The sequence below is a fragment of the Pecten maximus genome, chromosome 3 (genome assembly GCF_902652985.1).
Source record: "Pecten maximus chromosome 3, xPecMax1.1, whole genome shotgun sequence".
Classification (NCBI taxonomy): domain Eukaryota; kingdom Metazoa; phylum Mollusca; class Bivalvia; order Pectinida; family Pectinidae; genus Pecten; species Pecten maximus.
The window spans coordinates 27,216,127-27,234,443 of record NC_047017.1 but is presented as its reverse complement, the minus strand read 5'-3'; the positions used below and the strand labels follow the sequence as shown (position 1 = coordinate 27,234,443).

General features: G+C 35.1%; 1 protein-coding gene across 1 annotated transcript in view; it reads left to right on the top strand.

Moving 5' to 3' along the window:
- Positions 1-18,317, top strand: part of LOC117323766 — a 106,109-nt gene that overhangs the window by 26,965 nt on the left and 60,827 nt on the right. Inside the window, exons 6-15 of the mRNA XM_033879199.1 lie at positions 1,438-1,502; positions 2,934-3,052; positions 3,168-3,237; positions 4,236-4,308; positions 9,117-9,184; positions 11,186-11,292; positions 11,678-11,866; positions 12,767-12,864; positions 14,125-14,202; positions 15,224-15,313. Of these exons, the coding sequence (XP_033735090.1) occupies positions 1,438-1,502; positions 2,934-3,052; positions 3,168-3,237; positions 4,236-4,308; positions 9,117-9,184; positions 11,186-11,292; positions 11,678-11,866; positions 12,767-12,864; positions 14,125-14,202; positions 15,224-15,313 (957 nt within the window). The remainder of the gene's footprint in view (positions 1-1,437; positions 1,503-2,933; positions 3,053-3,167; positions 3,238-4,235; positions 4,309-9,116; positions 9,185-11,185; positions 11,293-11,677; positions 11,867-12,766; positions 12,865-14,124; positions 14,203-15,223; positions 15,314-18,317) is intronic.

Genomic DNA, 18,317 nt, shown 5'->3' with positions numbered 1-18,317 from the left:
GGAGCATACAGAAATAATGTTACTAAAGTCTCATAGCCCCAATAAACAGACAACTCTAACAATGGGTGGGATTTCTTTATCTTAAGTGATACCATGATGGCAGATTGTGGTGAAGTTCAGTCAAATTTTAGGTCAATTGTTTGTAAAGCTTATCGGATGTGTGAGATTATAGAGTGGGATTCCGTTTTATGTTAGAAGTCTGATTCAGCCTCCTATGTGGTGGTCAGTTCCATGTGTCGGTCAGTTTATTACCTGATAAAGTAATGAAGTGGCAGGATTAGTGTCCAAATCTGGTTTGGTTAATAAAACCTGTCTCTGCTTTTGCCCTGTCTATCAGACCCCTGGGGAAGGTGTGTTAGTAGTTAGTTATAGCACTGACCTGTACAGACCCCTGGGAAGGTGTGTTAGTAGTTCGTTATACGCACTGACCTGTACATGGTCTGTAGCAGGTTTATTGTTTAGGCATATTTAGATGTTTAACTAATGTCCATATTTTACATATTTGGAAATAATGTTTATGTTTAGAAGAAATCACAACTGTTTATAGATGTTTAAGTCATATATAATTAAATGTTGTTTGTGGTTGACCATCAGTACTACAGGAGACAACTAACTAGGCCTCTGATCATACCTTTGTTAGTGGAAAGATTTCATTGTAATCCATTCCCAGTATAAATATAATGTTATATATAAATATGATGTTATAATGTATAACTACACCACAACAATTGTACCTACCTGTCAGGCCATAATCACAACAATTGTACCTACCTTTTGCCCAAAATCACAAGTTATACCTACCTTTTGATCCACAATCACAACAATTGTACCAACCTGTTGGTCCACAATTACAACAATTGTACCAACCTGTTGGTCCACAATTACAACAATTGTACCTACGTTTGCTCCACAATCACAACAATTGTACCTACCTACCTGTCAGGCCATAATCACAACAATTGTACCTACCTGTTGCCCCAAAATCACAACAATTGTAACTACCTTTTGCCCCACAATCACATCAATTGTACCTACCTGTTGCCCCATAATCTCAACAATTGTACCTACCTGTCAACCCAAAGTTACAACAATTGTACCAACCTGTTGCCCCACAATCACAACAATTGTACCTACCCTTTGCCCCACAATCACAACAGTTGTACCTACCTATTGCCCCAAATCACAACAATTGTACATATACCTTTTGGTCCACAGTCACAACAGCTGTACCTACCTTTTGGTCCACAATCACACCTATTGTACCTACCTGTTGGTCCACAATCACAACAATTGTACCTACCTGTCAGCCCACAATCACAACAATCGTACCTACCTGTCAACCCACAATCACAACAATTGTACCTACCCGTCAGCCCACAATCGCAACAATTCAGGCAATCGTTTGTAGATTTAATTATATATCTGTGTGTGTTTCAGGGGCTGTTCAGTCATGTGGATAACTTTGTGGACCAAGACAACTTATCATTCCATGTGAAGATCAGGTGAGACTCTTATCAGGAAAAGGTGTTAGAACCTAGCTCAGAATCAGTGGTAGAACCTGGTCAGAATAAGTGTTATAACCTGGTGTGGAATAAGTGTTAGAACCTGGTAAGGAATAAGTGTTAGAACCTGGTGAGGAATAAGTGTTAGAACCTGGCTAGGAATAAGTGTTAGAACCTAGTCAGAAATAAGTGTTAGAACCTGGTGAGGAATAAGTGTAAAAGCATGATGAGGAATAAGTGTTAGAACCTGGTGAGGAATAAGTGTTGGAACCTGGTGAGGAATAAGTATTGGAACCTGGTCAGGAATAAGTGTAAGAAACTGGTGATGAATAAGTGTTAGAACCTATTAAGAAATTAGTGTTAGATTGTAGTCAGGAATAAGTGCTAGAACATGGTAAGGAATAAGTGTAAGAACATGGTAAGGAAGAAGTGTTAGAACCTGGTGAGGAATAAGTGTTAGAACCTGGTGAGGAATAAGTGTTAGAACCTGGTGAGGAATAAGTGTTAGAACCTGGTGAGGAATAAGTGTTAGAACCTGGTGAGGAATAAGTGTTAGAACCTGGTGTGGAATAAGTGTTAGAACCTGCTAGGTGGTCAGGAATAAGTGTTAGAACCTGGAAAGGAATAAGTGTTAAAGCCTGGCTAGGAATAAGTGTTAGAAGCTGACTAGGAATAAGTGTTAGAATCTGGCTAGGAATAAGTGTTAGAACCTGGTGAGGAATAAGTGTAAGAACATGGTCAGGAATAAGTGTTGGAACCTGGTCAGGAATAAGTGTTAGAACCTGCTAGCTGGTCAGGAATAAGTGTTAGAACCTGGAAAGGAATAAGTGTTAAAGCCTGGCTAGGAATAAGTGTTTTAACCTAGTCAGGAATAAGTGTTAGAACCTTAGTCAGGAATAAGTGTTAGAACCTTAGTCAAGAATAAGTGTTAGAACCTTAGTCAGGAATAAGTGTTAGAACCTTAGTCAGGAATAAGTGTTAGAACCTTAGTCAGGAATAAGTGTTAGAACCTTAGTCAAGAATAAGTGTTAGAACCTTAGTCAGGAATAAGTGTTAGAACCTTAGTCAAGAATAAGTGTTAGAACCTTAGTCAGGAATAAGTGTTAGAACCTGGTTAGGAATACTGTAAGTGTTAGAACTGATATATCGGATAAGCAAAAGTAACATCATGTTAGGAATAAGAACTATCGTAGCTGGGAATAGGTTTGAGATACTGGTCAAGAATAAGTTAGATAACCTAGGTGATCAGGAATAAGTGTGATTCAAGCTTTGGTCAGAAGTAAGAATTAACCTGGGCTTTAAATAGTGAAATCCTGGTAGTCATGTAGGTCAAGGGTTGAGAAGTAGTATTCTGATTGCTAGTTAAAATTTGTTAAAAGAACCTTGAAAATAAGATATGACTATTATTTCATGTCTGATCAATTTTTCCAGTTATCTGGAGATCTACAATGAGAGAGTTCGAGATTTGCTGAGACCATCACTATTAAAGAAAAATGAGAAGTATACCTTAAAAGTACGAGAACACCCAAAGGATGGACCATATGTTCAGGGTAAGTTTAAAGATTCAATCCAGATCCTAAAAAAACATGCTATTTGTTTTAAATTTGAACCAATTAAATATGTTATCGCTGATATTTTAATGTATTTTTTTGCTGGAATTTTCAGATTTGTCAACCCATTTCATCAACGACAACCAACAGATCCAGGCTATTCTGGAGAGGGGCAACGAGTACAGGTACAGTTTATAGGGCATATGGGTACTGTATTGTCATGGATACTGTAACAGTAGATAGGGGTACTGTATTGTCATTGGTACTGTAACAGTAGATAGGGGTACTGTATTGTCATGGATACTGTAACAGTAGGTAGGGGTACTGTATTGTCATGGATACTGTAACAGTTGGTAGGGGTACTGTATTGTCATGGATACTGTAACAGTAGATAGGGGTACTGTATTGTCATGGATACTGTAACAGTAGGTAGGGGTACTGTATTGTCATGGATACTGTAACAGTAGGTAGGGGTACTGTATTGTCATGGATACTGTAACAGTAGATAGATAGTAGTAGTGACTGTAACAGTAGATAGATAGGAAAAGTGGATACTGTAGGTATATGTTCAGTAGGGAGGCCTACAAATACAGGTAGAGTTTATACAGGAACAGGGATTCTAGCTAGGGTATAGGTTCGGTAGGGAGGGCAACGAATACTGGTACGGTTTATACAGGAACACATATTCCATTGTACATATGTTCAGTAGGGAGGGAAATGAATACAGGTACGATTTATACAGTAATAGATATTCCATATATAAGAGAACAGGGACTTTGCGGGTACTAGTTGTTGCAGTAGAGAGGGCAAAGAGCACATGTATAATTTTATGAGGGAACTTGGATTCAGCCACTACTGGTACAGTAATATAGGGACCAATGGTGTGTGGTATAAATATCACACATGGAGACTGTGATGAACGGTTGAAGATTGTTTCAATGAAAATATATAAAAGGTCTTCTCACAAAACAATTACTATATTGCTGCATTTTTGCCTAGATATATGAGCCAATGCCTTGTTGGTCAAGTTAATATTTAAAAATTCTCAGGTTAAAAAATGCTATATTCACCTCAGACAAAGATGTTAGTTGTAAAATGTCTAATTTGTTGTCATTCAAAAAGTTCGTCTAATTGCTACTTATTCCTTAGAATCTCATGGTTATCATTTATTTTTTACTTATAGAACGACTGCATCTACATACATGCATGATCATAGCAGTAGAAGTCACGCCATTGTTACCATAGAATTCACCCAGGTAAGGTCAAAGTTGTTATATAATTCACTCAGGTAAGGTCAAAGTTGTTATATAATTCACTTTGGTAAGGTCAAGGTTTTTACCATAGAATACACTCAGGTAAGGTCAAAGATATAAAATTATCACTTGTTTCCACTATGAATATAACTGATGTTGAAAAATTGAGGTATTCTAATTAGTGGACTTAATTTTTTTGGCACAAAAACCCTCTTTAAAGATTTTTAGGTCACCTGAGACAAAGTCTCAAGTGACCTATTCTAATCCCCTTTTGTCCGTCGTCGTGCGTCGTGCGTCGTCCGTCGTCCGTCGTGCGTCCGTAAACAATTCACATTTTCAACTTCTTCTCCAAAACCCACAAACCAAATTCTATGAAATTTGGCAGGAAGCTTCTATGGCTAAAGGTCAACCAAAATTGTAAATTATATGGTCCCCACCCCCCAGGGGCCTGAGGGGCGGGGCCAAAAAGGGTCAAATTGACTAAAACTTCAAAAATCTTCTTCTCTACTCTCAGATATGCTGGAATCAAACACTCTTCATAGATGGAAGGGTCTTAAGGTGCTTTACCAAAATTGTAAATTTCATGACCCAGGGGTTTCACGTTTGCCCCTGGGGAGGGGCTAAACTTTATTATAGTTTATATAGGGAAATCACATTTTTGACTTTAATTTATTTTATTTCTATTGGAATTCATTCTAATTTTGTAAACATTGTCAGCATGGGATGACAGTTTGATGGCATGCACATGTTGGCCCTGACTGACCCCCAGGGGCTGATGGGCGGGGCTAAAAAGGACCAAATTGACTAAAACTTCAAAAATCTTCTTCTCTACTCTCAGATATGCTGGAATCAAACACTCTTCATAGATGGAAGGGTCTTAAGGTGCTTTACCAAAATTGTAAATTTCATGACCCAGGGGTTTCACGTTTGCCCCTGGGGAGGGGCTAAACTTTACTATAGTTTATTTAGGGAAATCACATTTTTGACTTTAATTTATTTTATTTCTATTGGAATTCATTCTAATTTTGTAAACATTGTCAGCATGGGATGACAGTTTGATGGCATGCACATGTTGGCCCTGACTGACCCCCAGGGGCTGATGGGCGGGGCTAAAAAGGGCCAAATTGACTAAAACTTCAAAAATCTTCTTCTCTACTCTCAGATATGCTGGAATCAAATACACTTCATAGATGGCTGGGTTTGAAGGTTCTTTACCAAAATTGTGAATTTCAGGACCCTGGGGTCTCAAGTTTGCCTTGGAGTGGGGCTAAACTTTACTAAAGTTTTTATAGGGAAATAACATTTTTGACTTTTATTTGTTTTATTTCTATTGGAATTCATTCTAATTTTGTAACCATTGTCACCATTGTGTTACTATAGTTTATATAGGGAAATCACATTTTTGACTGATTTGTTTTGATTCATTGGAATTCATTCTGGTTAACATTTTCAGCATGGAATGAAAGTTTGATAATATGCATATGTTGGCCCTGACTGACCCCTAGGGGCTGATAGGGGGGGGGGGGGGGGGGGGGGGGGGCAAAAAGGGTCAATTAAATAAACTGAAATATTTCAAATCTCAGGTGACCGTTAAGGCCCATGGGCCTCTTGTTTGGGTAAGTTTAGGAAAGCTTGTAAGTCCACACCCTTCTTATTTGGTTTATACATCCATTAGAGGTCTAGGAACGATATTATGTGATGTACAATTTCAAAATGACATGCTTATACATACATAAAAAATGAATGCAAGTGTGATTGCTGCCGCCGGTGAGCTTTCGCAATCATTGATTGCACTTGTTAAGGGTGAGGTCAAGGTCATCTGGTCAATACTTCATAAATATACATAATTCAGGTGCAAGACTGGAGTCAAGGTCATCAAATCAGTTTCGCACAATATGTATCATTCAGTTGTAAGACTGGGGTCAAGGTCACAAGGTCAATAAACCTAGGGCAATGTAGTTAATTGTGTATTTATATTTTCTACAGTTTTCAGATGTGTTTTTAGTTTTGTTGTTGTTTTTATCCAAATGCAAGTTCAATATACAACTTGCTGAGGGTAGTTGTGATGATTTCTTTTGATGGTGTTTATAGTTTTAGTTTTACCAACATCACCAGTCTGTTGAGAATTGAACACTACCATCTGTTTGAGGTTACCTTATGTTGACTGTCTGACTGCCATCACTAGCTGGCTGGGAGGGGTATGTTATACTGCTGCTGTACTGTAGTACCTAAACCTCGAAATGTTATCTTAATTAGAGAAGATAACTACTGTCATAATAAAAGGGAAAACTGCACTGTGAATTGTCAGACTTTTATTGGGCTGTACTAGCAGAATAATTATAGACAAAATGTAAGTGATATAGTAAAACTGTTCTTATATTTATCGTCATAAAACTTGTTCAACTTCTAAGTTGTAAATAGACTTTTTGTAAAGTGTTGGGTACAAGCAGACTGGGTAGCTTACCATCCAAGATGATCCTCTTCTGCAGAACAGTAAACTGACATGCATGTTTTCTTATCAACTGTATGTCCAGTCTATTTTGTTGTGGTAAGCTACACTGTACCACAGCCTTGGTATGTAGCACCAGCACATGAAGGCTGTATAGTATAGGTGTAGGAGGTGCATAATGAAACCTCAGCATCAGCAGCACTCCCAATATATCGCCAATTGTTTTATAATTTATTTCACCAGCATGATTTAATTACAACTGACAAATTGTTTAATTGGTTAATTTCAAGAAACCACAACAATTTTCAATGACTTAGTACATTTGTGATATTCAGATTGTATCACGAACATATATAACTAATACTGTAGGATACAAGTTTGGGTGATCGCATACTGAAGTCAGCAGTTTTTAAAAATCTGTTACGGATAATATGTATAATGTATGCTGTACAGGAACACTTAGAAATAGTGCATGGTCAGCCAGTGCTTCAGGCTATAATCTAAAACAGACAGATTTAGGTTAGAAGTTGATCTTGAGACTTTAATCTTGTGATTACTGATCGAGTGTTGTAACGGACTTATAATGTACATATTGTTACTGTAACAGTGATTATCGTTTATACTGTGGCATTATGTTGTATGGTATTACATTGTATACATTTGCCTGCATTTCCTGAGGATGTTTTCTATAACTTTTAGTATTGATTTCTCCCTTTAATTGTCTGATTGAGTATTTCTTTGATTGTAGGGAACATGTTAAAATTAATCCATTTCATACTCTACAGATTACTTTTGATTTGTAGCATAATTCAGAACAGCTGAATACAGCATTAAATACACAAATGATTTTTTCTGAAAAAAGTAAGATGATGTTAAAGTTAGGTTTTTGGAAATGTTGGAAGTTTTGTTTTGGGCAATAAATGGTTATTGTTACATGTGATTAAATATGAAGTAATTTCAATGAAAAACCATTTATATGCATTAGGAGTGTGTAAACTTTGTGTCAAGAAACCAGCTGGAAAATTGCATACAAATTGATTATAGTAAAACATCTGTAAATTGCTATAATTTTGTATGTCAGATATCAGTTCAGACATGACTACATTGTATCTGATCAGATATAAATACATTCTAAGGGTTCAGGCATAAATACATTTATAAATTCATACATAAATACATTGTATAGGTTCAGATGTAAATACCTGGTGTATGTTCAGATGAAAATACATTGTATAGGTTCAAACTTAAATATATCTATGGGTTCATACATTAATACATTGTATATGTTCAGATATAATTACATTGTATATGTTCAGATGTAATTACATTGTATAGGTTCAGATGTAATTACATTGTATAGGTTCAGGTGTTAATACATTGTATATGTTCAGATGTAAATACATTGTATATGTTCAGATGTAAATACATTGTATAGGTTCAGACATAAATACATTTATAGGTTCAGACATAAATACATTTATAGGTTCAGACATAAATACATCTTAGGGTTCAGACAGGGTTAATACATTGTATCTTTTCAGAAGTAAATATATTGTATTGTATTAAACATATGTATATGGTATATATTGGTAAGGGCCTAGGGACATCATATAAAGATATTTATATATTCCTATTGTTAATGTAATGTTAGTATGTATACATTCAAATTAGATTAACAAACTGTTATTCCTGAAGTGATGTTTATTTTGGAATTGTTTTATGACTATTTTTAGTATTACAAACACTACAGATATGTATGTACCAGTAATTTTAAGAATTTGCTAAAGGGGTGTGGATAAGGTGGCCCTCTTGACATTGTTTAAACAATGGAGTTCAGACCGGCCATTTGACTGTGTATTTTAATAGAGGCAGATAATCACTTAAGTAGCATTTATCCAGGTACACATATTTCTGCTCATTAGAGTGTATTATCGTGTATGGTGATTTGTTAAATTCTAGCATTGCATTTTTAACAATGAGTGTTTATGAATGAGTAAGTGGTTAGAAGTCCTAATTGTTATATGCTATAGGTACAAAACACTGAACTTTTACTGCACATTAAACAGACTAGATTAAGTATAACCTTTGTGGAGACAGATGTAGAAACTGTACAAATAAAACATGTAGGTAGTTATACCAATGTAAAGATGTATCTGCCGATAACTTCATATCTTATCAATATTTAACTACATGTTAAAAAAAACATCAAATCTTTATCAAACTTGATGGATTTGACCTCCAGGGGTTAGATGTCGGGAGAACCTTTCTGATCAATTTTAATCTATGAGTAACTTTGTAATGTTGAAGATATGCCTTGTTTTTAATTCAATAGGTGTACTTGATTTGTGACTTTTTGTTTCAGGCTAAAATAGAAGATGATCTACCTCATGAAATTGTCAGTAAACTTCACCTGGTGGACTTGGCAGGCAGGTCAGTGTTTCCCAGAATCTTATTTCCCGAAATTTTAGAGGTCTCCCATGTGTGTAATTGAGTATAGGAATTTGACACTATATTTATGCTGATGATACAATACATATTGTGATGCAGTTGTGTTATGATTTGCATAACAAATCATTGTGTTTATATAATAACAAAATTAGTTTGAAAAAGGAGTCTTGAAAATGCTTTAATATCAATGCAACAAAACTATGAAGAACCAAACATGACTGGAATGTCTTGGCTAACGCTTGAGTTCATCACATAATTATTGAGTATTTGGTTAAAAAGATTATGTGGAACCAAACTTGCTCTCATGGCAACTACGTGAAATCTGAATTCCCTTGTTATGCGAGACCTAGATTGCTCTATATGGTATGGGTTTCATTCTCAGTGCAATGTTAATATAAAGCGTAACTTGTTTCATAAATACATCCCATTATATCTGTCATTGTAATAACATTTAGAGGTGTGAGGATTATTTACTTTACAATGGTAGAATTTAGAATCCTATTGTACGCGTCACTGACGATGACTTGGCCCAATCCTACTGGCGGTGGCCAGGCAGAACGGAGCTGACTGTATAACCATGCAGGAACCTGGTCAGACCTGGAGTCTATAGTCACACCTATTACATACACTGAATACCTCACAGATTTACATTCTTCAGATTTTGTTCAAAACAGTGACAAAAACAATTTGACAAAAAACAAGTATTCAAAACACCCAAATAATGACGTACAATATTAAAGGTAAGCAAGGACTTCACGTTCTGCCACTCCTGATTATATTTAAATCAAGCTGAAAATAGACAGGTCTAAATTTGATGATACTTTTCTTTCTGTCTCCCATTCCAGGATAAGCCTTGACCTCCAGAACTTTCTCTTTACAGTATATTTATTGTATGGCTATAAGGGTTATAGCTTGTTTGTCAGTCCTCACACTGGAATCATTTTCCTCTTCCCACTCCAGGGCAAAATCTGAGAAAAAAATAACTACAACTCTCACTGTGTCGACCTTTCATTAAAGGTCCTGTGTATCTGTTATAAGTGCCACTAAGGGACAGTGGTATAGCAAACTTCATCACGTTTTGTGTGTTCTGTGAGTCTATATATAGTTATATATATAGGTATAGATATAAGTTGCCTCATAGATCTGAGTACATGCTTGAGATCAATGTTCTTATTTTCCAAATAATCATTTAATAAAATGTGAATCGAGGGTGAAGTTGTAGTAATGTAAAGCGATTCACATACCCAGTGACCATGACAAAGTCTATACTTTTCTGTCACCCTCTCCCAACTATTCTCAAAAACAAATTGAGTAGAATACTTACCTGTCTATTGTTGCCTGTAGATCGTTAGAGCAGGTGAGGGTGGAGGTTTGCTTACTTATCAAAATTGAAATTAGCTCTCCAGATCAATTGTGAATTGTGGATGACTTTTAGTGTGTAATGGGTCTGACTTTTCGTTGTGTGCAGTAGAAATGTGATTTTCTTAATGTGTTAGGTGATTGAAACTGAGGTGTTTGGTATTTGCCCATGAGTACTCAATATTGAAATAAAAGATTTACCACCATCTGACAGGCATGTTATTGCTTTATTCTGGTCTTATCATTTGAGTTTATAGGTTTTGAATTAAATCATTTAAACGTAGGCCAACCGACCTTTACTAACAACAATATTAGTTACATTTTGTTGACTCCAAGCACCAATAACAAATTTTTAGTATTGAGTATCACTATAGTTGGTGAAGAAAATATTTTGTTTGTGGATGGAGATCCTTAGGGGGTTAATCTAAAGATGGTTATGTCGATAAAGTCCCAATAAGAAGAGGCCAAATTTAACAATATTGTGGAAGTTTCACTGTGAACCATGTTATTCTAGGTTCAGTAGATTGCACCTTCATCGATATATTTTATAACCACAGTTGATTGAGCTGTACCTGCATGCAATATAAAAAAGCTGTAACTTGATTAAACTTGTATAAATTTCAGTGAGAGAGCTGACCCCAACTATTGGTCAGGATACAAAGGCCGTCTACGAGAAGGCTCCAACATCAACAAATCTCTGGTCACACTTGGCAATGTCATCAAGGCTCTCGGTAAGTTTGATACAGACTTGATATCTAATGGTAGGTCGTAATGGTAGGTTATAACAATGTCATCAAGGCTCTCGGTAAGCTCTAAACAGCCTTGATATTTAATGGTAGGTCGTAACAATGTCATCAAGGCTCTCGGTAAGCTCTAAACAGCCTTGATATCTAATGGTAGGTTATAACAATGTCATCAAGGCTCTCGGTAAGCTCTAAACAGCCTTGATATCTAATGGTAGGTTCAAGCAATGTCGTCAAGGACCTCAATAAGTTTCAAATAGCCATGATATCTAATGGTAGGTCCAAGCAGTGTCAATAAAGCTCTGTAAGCTCTAAGCATCATTGATATCTGACATTTATCTGATACTAAATGTAATATAACATTGTATTGTAGCTGAACGGTCTATCCTGTCCTGTAGTTCCGATAGTCTTGGAGCCTCCGTGGCCAGTATCCAAAGTAGTCCTGGGGGTGATGGGGCAGCAACAAAAAAACGTCTTCCATACATTCCATATCGCGATTCTGTCCTCACATGGCTCCTGAAGGACAGCCTAGGGGGCAACTCCAAAACTATCATGATCTCAAGTAAGTAAAATAATTAACAAAACTTCAAAAACCATCACGATCTTAAGTAAGTTTACACAAGTAAACAAACTCCAAAAACCATCACGATCTTAAGTAAGTTTACACAAGTTAACAAACTCGAAAAACCATCACGATCTCAAGTAAGTTAATGAAAGTTAACAAACTCTAAAAACCATCACGATCTCAAGTAAGTTAATGAAAATTAACAAACTCTAAAAACCATCACGATCTCAAGTAAGTTAATGAAAGTTAACAAACTCCAAAAACCATCACGATCTCAAGTAAGTTAATGAAAGTTAACAAACTCTAAAAACCATCACGATCTCAAGTAAGTAAAATAATTAACAGAACTTCACAAACCATCATGATCTTAAGTAAGTAAAATAATTAACAGAACTTCACAAACCATCACGATCTTAAGTAAGTAAAATAATTAACAGAACTTCACAAACCATCACGATCTTAAGTAAGTAAAATAATTAACAGAACTTCAAAAACCATCACGATCTTAAGTAAGTTTACACAAATTAACAAACTCCAAAAACCATCACGATCTCAAGTAAGTTAATAAAAGTTAACAAAACTCCAAAAAACCATCATGATCTCAAGTTGAGCAATTAATTAACAAAGCTTCAAATCCATTTTGATTTAAGGTGCGAAATTAATCAATTAATTAAAAAAAATTAAAAACCGTCATGATCTTGAGTTGATCAACAAATTAATAAAACTCAAAAGAAGCACTCTTTCTGATCGATACAAATGACGTGAGAAGTACTCTATATACAAACTTGATCATCTCAGCTAAGAAAGCAATTCCAAATTACAGAATTTCTTGTCAGTTACCAAGAGTTACAGTATAAATTGTAGAAAATGTTAATAATTCAATATTCTGTTTTTCAGCCATCACTCCAGCCAGCATGTACTACAATGAAACACTTAGTACTCTCCGATACGCACAACGGGCAAAGAGCATCATCAACAAACCCAAAGTCAATGAGGTATGTACTAGTTGTGAGCAAGGCCATGGACTTGTATGTTCAGTTTGCGAAAGTTTCAAGAGAACATGATATTAAATCATAAAGAAAAATGATGAAATAGTTAGATACAGAAATGAGAGTTTGTGATAAATGAGTGTTAGTTGTGTCAGGGGATCCATTCTGTTAACAATTAAGTTGTTTTTATTGAAAAGATTAACAAGATTGCATTGGGAGGTTTAAAAATGCATCATAATACATTAAATGTTGCTTAAGATTAAATCTGACTTTTATGCTATCTACCTTTCAATTACCTTTTATATAACATGAGTCATGTGCCAAAACTAGTGCCGTCTTCTAACAGAATCAAAACTCGATTTGGTAATCCTGGCAAGAATGTTCAGTAATATATTGACATAACACTGTCGAGTAATACCACCTAGATTTTGGGTAATGTCTATTCTCTACATTTCTTTGGCATTATAAAACATTTAGCATTCATACATTGTTATATTAGCTATTGGTGTTTACTCTCAAGTACCTCTTAGCTAAGTGATCATCCCTGCGTGAGTGTAATGCATTGAAATGTTTGGCTCCATGGTGAGAATGCCAGCCGTGTGGATACACACCGGGCCGATTGTCATCCCAATGTACATGGATCTGTCAAAACACACATTACATAAGGATAATTCACAGCTATACAGTGATTCATTAACTAAATTCTTATATACTACAGGTAATAAAATATGTTGAAATATTTACTGAATGAAATAGTCCTTGAAAGTTCTCTTTATCTGTTTTCTTATTCACAGACATTTTTCATTTAGATGTACTGCATTCAAACTTTCAATAAAAAAATTATAATCGCAAATTCCTGAAAAATTATTTCAAATATAGAAACAGAATTTTACATAATCATTTAATGCGTTGTTAGTTAATCATTATCATTGGTATATATATAGATACAACTAAAACAAAAGAAAACAAAATAAAATTGCTGATCATTTACCTCTGTTCCTGCTTAAACAGACAATAAGCCTGTGCTTACAAATAAGCCTACTGGACTTTTTGTTGGATGGTACCTGATAATGGAATTAAACCTATATATTTTGATATATACAGTTCTGACTGGATTAGGTTTCTCTCCTTTCGAGTTTACCAATTTGTCATTTCTCAAAATATATTCTGAATTGTTATATATATAGAACCTTCACAAAATCTTTAAACAGAAAATCAGAAATGAAAGTATTATTGATCTACCTTTTCCAATATTCCTTTGTACAGGACCCCAATGTGTCGCTGATCCGGGACCTGCGACGGGAGATTGAACGTCTCCGGGAAATGTTGGTGTCAACTCGCATGGTATGTCATAGCAAATGTATAAAAACTGGTCCTGCACACAAAATATAATACATGTATCCTCTAACATGTTTTGAAAAAAAAAATTATCTTGAGTAGTCATATGCTATAATTTCATGTTTAAGTTAAAATTAATTGTCTTTTTCCAATTTTTGAGTTAAGCAGTAGATTATATGATTATGCTAGAGAAATGCTGTGTACGACTTTTTTTTTTTGTAGGACAGATCTGTAATGTGTGAATGGGACACATAACATGACCCTTAGTTAAAATGAATTTAAATAAAATCCTCCGTTTATTTTTTTTCTAAAATAGACATGAAATACGCCTACTAGTCGATTGTTATTGGTGGTATCTTGAGGCTTTTAGAGAAATAGTCTGACTACTGTAGCTGTTCAGCGCTAGTTCATTTAGAGTTTCCTGCATCATCCTGACAATAAGTAGGAATTTCTGCATGTCCTATCATATTTAGGTCTGTGGTTACCCTAGTATATATAACTGTCATGTTTTCAACTAACTCAATGTAATGATACAATTTTTCATTTCAATTATGTTTTTTTATTACAATTGCCTGATGACTTGGTTAGTATCAGTGTGAATGTTTTAATCAGCATTTACCGTGTATTAAGACTTGGCACGTCCTATAGCTACCTGTTAATGATATGACTGGGCACGTCGTACCTGTTAATGATATGTTACCTGTATTAAGACGACACGTCATACCTGTTAATGATATGTAACCTCTATTAAGACTGGGCACGTCGTACCTGTTAATGATATGTTACCTGTATTAAGACTGGGCACGTCGTACCTGTTAATGATAAGACTGGGCATGTCATACCTGTTAATGATATGTTACCTGTATTAAGATTGGGCATGTCGTACTTGTTAATGATATGTTACCTGTATTAAGACTTGGCATGTCGTACTGTTAATGATATGTTACCTGTAAACAATCATTGATATTTCACATCATTGTTTTGTGTATGTGCTGTACATGTCTTTCTTTCCATTAATTGTTTTCAGGCCAATTCTAGATCCTCACTCAATGAAATAATTTTCCTCATGCCTCCGAACATCCAGAAAATGCATGACATAGACATGGATAGTGATCAGGTATTATAATCTGTATTCTCCTCTAACACCGCCCAGCATGGTGCATGGTACATATACGCATCAAGTATATTTATGTTTTCTTTCTTTATTAAAGAATATTTTATCAGGTACTAAGCTTTACAGAATTACTTGTCAGTTAGCAAGTGTTGCAGAATATCTCCTCGGTTGCCAAGGGTTACAGAATATCTCATCATTTCCCAAGGGTAACAGAATTTCTTGTCAGTTACCAAGGGTTACAAAATATCTCAACCAAGGGTTACAGAATTTCTTGTAAAGGGTCACAGAATTTCGTGTCAGTTACCAAGGGTTGCAGAATTACTTGTAAATAATGTTAATTAATCTATATTCTTTAGATAGTATGCTCACTTATAGAAAACCACATGTAGACTTTTTTTACCTGGGAAAAATCATGTCAAAATCCTATATTCAGGAGCTTTGTATTCAACATGTTAGTAATTATTACATGTAAAGCTTATGAAGTCTCTCCTTGACAGGAAAACATAGTTACCTGTCATAAGGATGGAGTGATTATAATTACCATTGTATCTGTAAAATACACCAATAAGAATAATGATCCAGGTATACATTATTTAACACAGGGGCCACTTATATCACTTTTACTGTACAGGATACGGCCTATAAAGATTCCACTACATTTCTAGGTAGCTTTGACCTCCTGTCATAAATTCTCTATTGAGAAATGAAAACAGTTAAACATTATTGTGTTTGACAATAAGAAAGCTGTGGAGACGATACTGGCATGGGATGGTTTTCTTTGAGCGTTTAAACGGTATCACCCATAAAATTGATGGGTGCAATTATAGAGCTGTTTTTTAGCATTGAACATGTCTATTTTGTTGTGATGTTTGGTTTGTGGTTTGTACTGAAAAGTTAAAGGGATTATATACTATACAGTGTGGTAAATGACCTTTGTCATTGGTAGCACAGTTCTGTCAAATACTGCCTTGGTCTCTGTCCTTATCATCATTGAACAAATACTAGTATTTTATGAAAAAAAAAGAAAAAAAAAAGAGAAAATAGGATCCACACTGTTGTTTTCAAATTTAGACAGACAGTTTAATAGATAATTGATATTTTTGTCAAATATGACTTTTTAGCTAGCAAATGTAAATGATACTTACATAAGAAATATTTCTATTGTTGAGGGCATTACCTTGGAGAATGCATATTACTTATTTCTCTGTCACGCAATTCTCTCTCCTCTCTCTCCTCTCTCTCTGTCTCTCTCTCCTCTCTCTCTGTCTCTCTCTCCTCTGTCTCTGTCTCTGTCTCTGTCTCTCTCTCCTCTGTCTCTGTCTCTGTCTCTCTCTCCTCTGTCTCTGTCTCTGTCTCTCTCTCCTCTGTCTCTGTCTCTGTCTCTGTCTCTCTCTCCTCTGTCTCTGTCTCTCTCTCTCTCTCTCTCTCTCTCTCTCTCCTCTGTCTCTCTCTCTGTCTCTCTGTCTCTCTCTCCCTCTCTCCCTCCCTCCTAGGATTCTAGTTCTCCCTTCTAAGATTTTACTTAATGACTATTCCTCTGTATGTAAAATTCTACATTCAAACCTGGATTCTGATACTAAGGGAATTAATCATTACAAAACAGTCCACATTCTAACTGGATTCTACTAATATAATTCTCTAATACTGGGAGATTTGTTAGTACATAGCATCCCACATTCTAACTGGTCTCTAGTATTCTCTATAACGGGATCCATAATATTTCGTAATCTGACAGGATTGGTAATGGCTAAAGTTAGTTACACAGATGCTTTGTGTTATGCATTAGACTCAGGAATGTCCTCTATTCATTATTTTATGTTACGGTTCACAAATCTACTTTCATTTTCATATCATTTTACTCACCATTTGTAATTTTATAATTATTATGTTTATTTGAGAAATTTTACAATTTCATAGCTATATGGTATTATTGGATTTTTTTTATAAAAGATATTTTTATATTAGGATATCACTGATAATAATGAATATTTGATCTGTATTACTGAAGATATTTGGCATTACAATATTTCCGATAATATTAAATATTTGATCTGTATTATAGAAGATATTTTTAGGTTACAATATTTCCAATAATATTCAATATTTGATCTGTATCATACATTCAGAAGTTTATTTTTATATTATGATTTTCCTGATAGTTTATTGTTGAAATATGAATTATCATTATTTACAAGTTGGTTTGTAAACCTTGCTGATCATCAAAGTCATCAGCCTGTACCCGCCCAACACTTATACATGTAGTGCTTTGGTTTGCTGACATACATACATTGACGTCTGTGATAAGCTTCTCCCTTTTCCTGTAAAGAAACTGATTCGATTTTTGCTACCCTGATATTGAACCATTTATTGGGATTTTGTTTAAATATTCATTGAGAGGTGTATATCAGTTTTATTGTCTGACTTTTTGGGCGATGACAATTTTTATTAGCTGTGGAACATGTTTCGTCATCAACTACCTTTTACAGGTGTTTGTTCGTGTTTACTCACCTGTGTAATACAAGTATACAAACAATTTGCACCTGTTGTGTTAAAGAGGCCAGGTATGAAATTACAAATAAATTGATCATTACAGGTAAAAAATGTTTTATTTGCATGCACAGAGTGTGTAAATTACCTTGTCTGAACCCAATACCTATACATATATGTATATGGACAGTGATCAAACGACAGTCGGACCTGAGTATGTGGTGGTCACATGATCTGACAATCAAGCCAATACATTTCATCAATAAACCTTTGTCTATGAATGAGACTATAATGGCATTTATATGGTACTACACATCTTTGGATCGAACACAACTACATTGTAGTACAAATATTTTTAGATGATATGCAGTTAGATAGAATATCAATTCAGACAATAGAGTTTTTGTTGAAATGTTATGGAAGTCAATTTCTCTAAAATACAGTTAAGTCTGTTTAAGTATTACAACAGCTATCAACTGTTTCTGGCTCATCTGATTTCTTCTATCTGGTCCCGAACTCT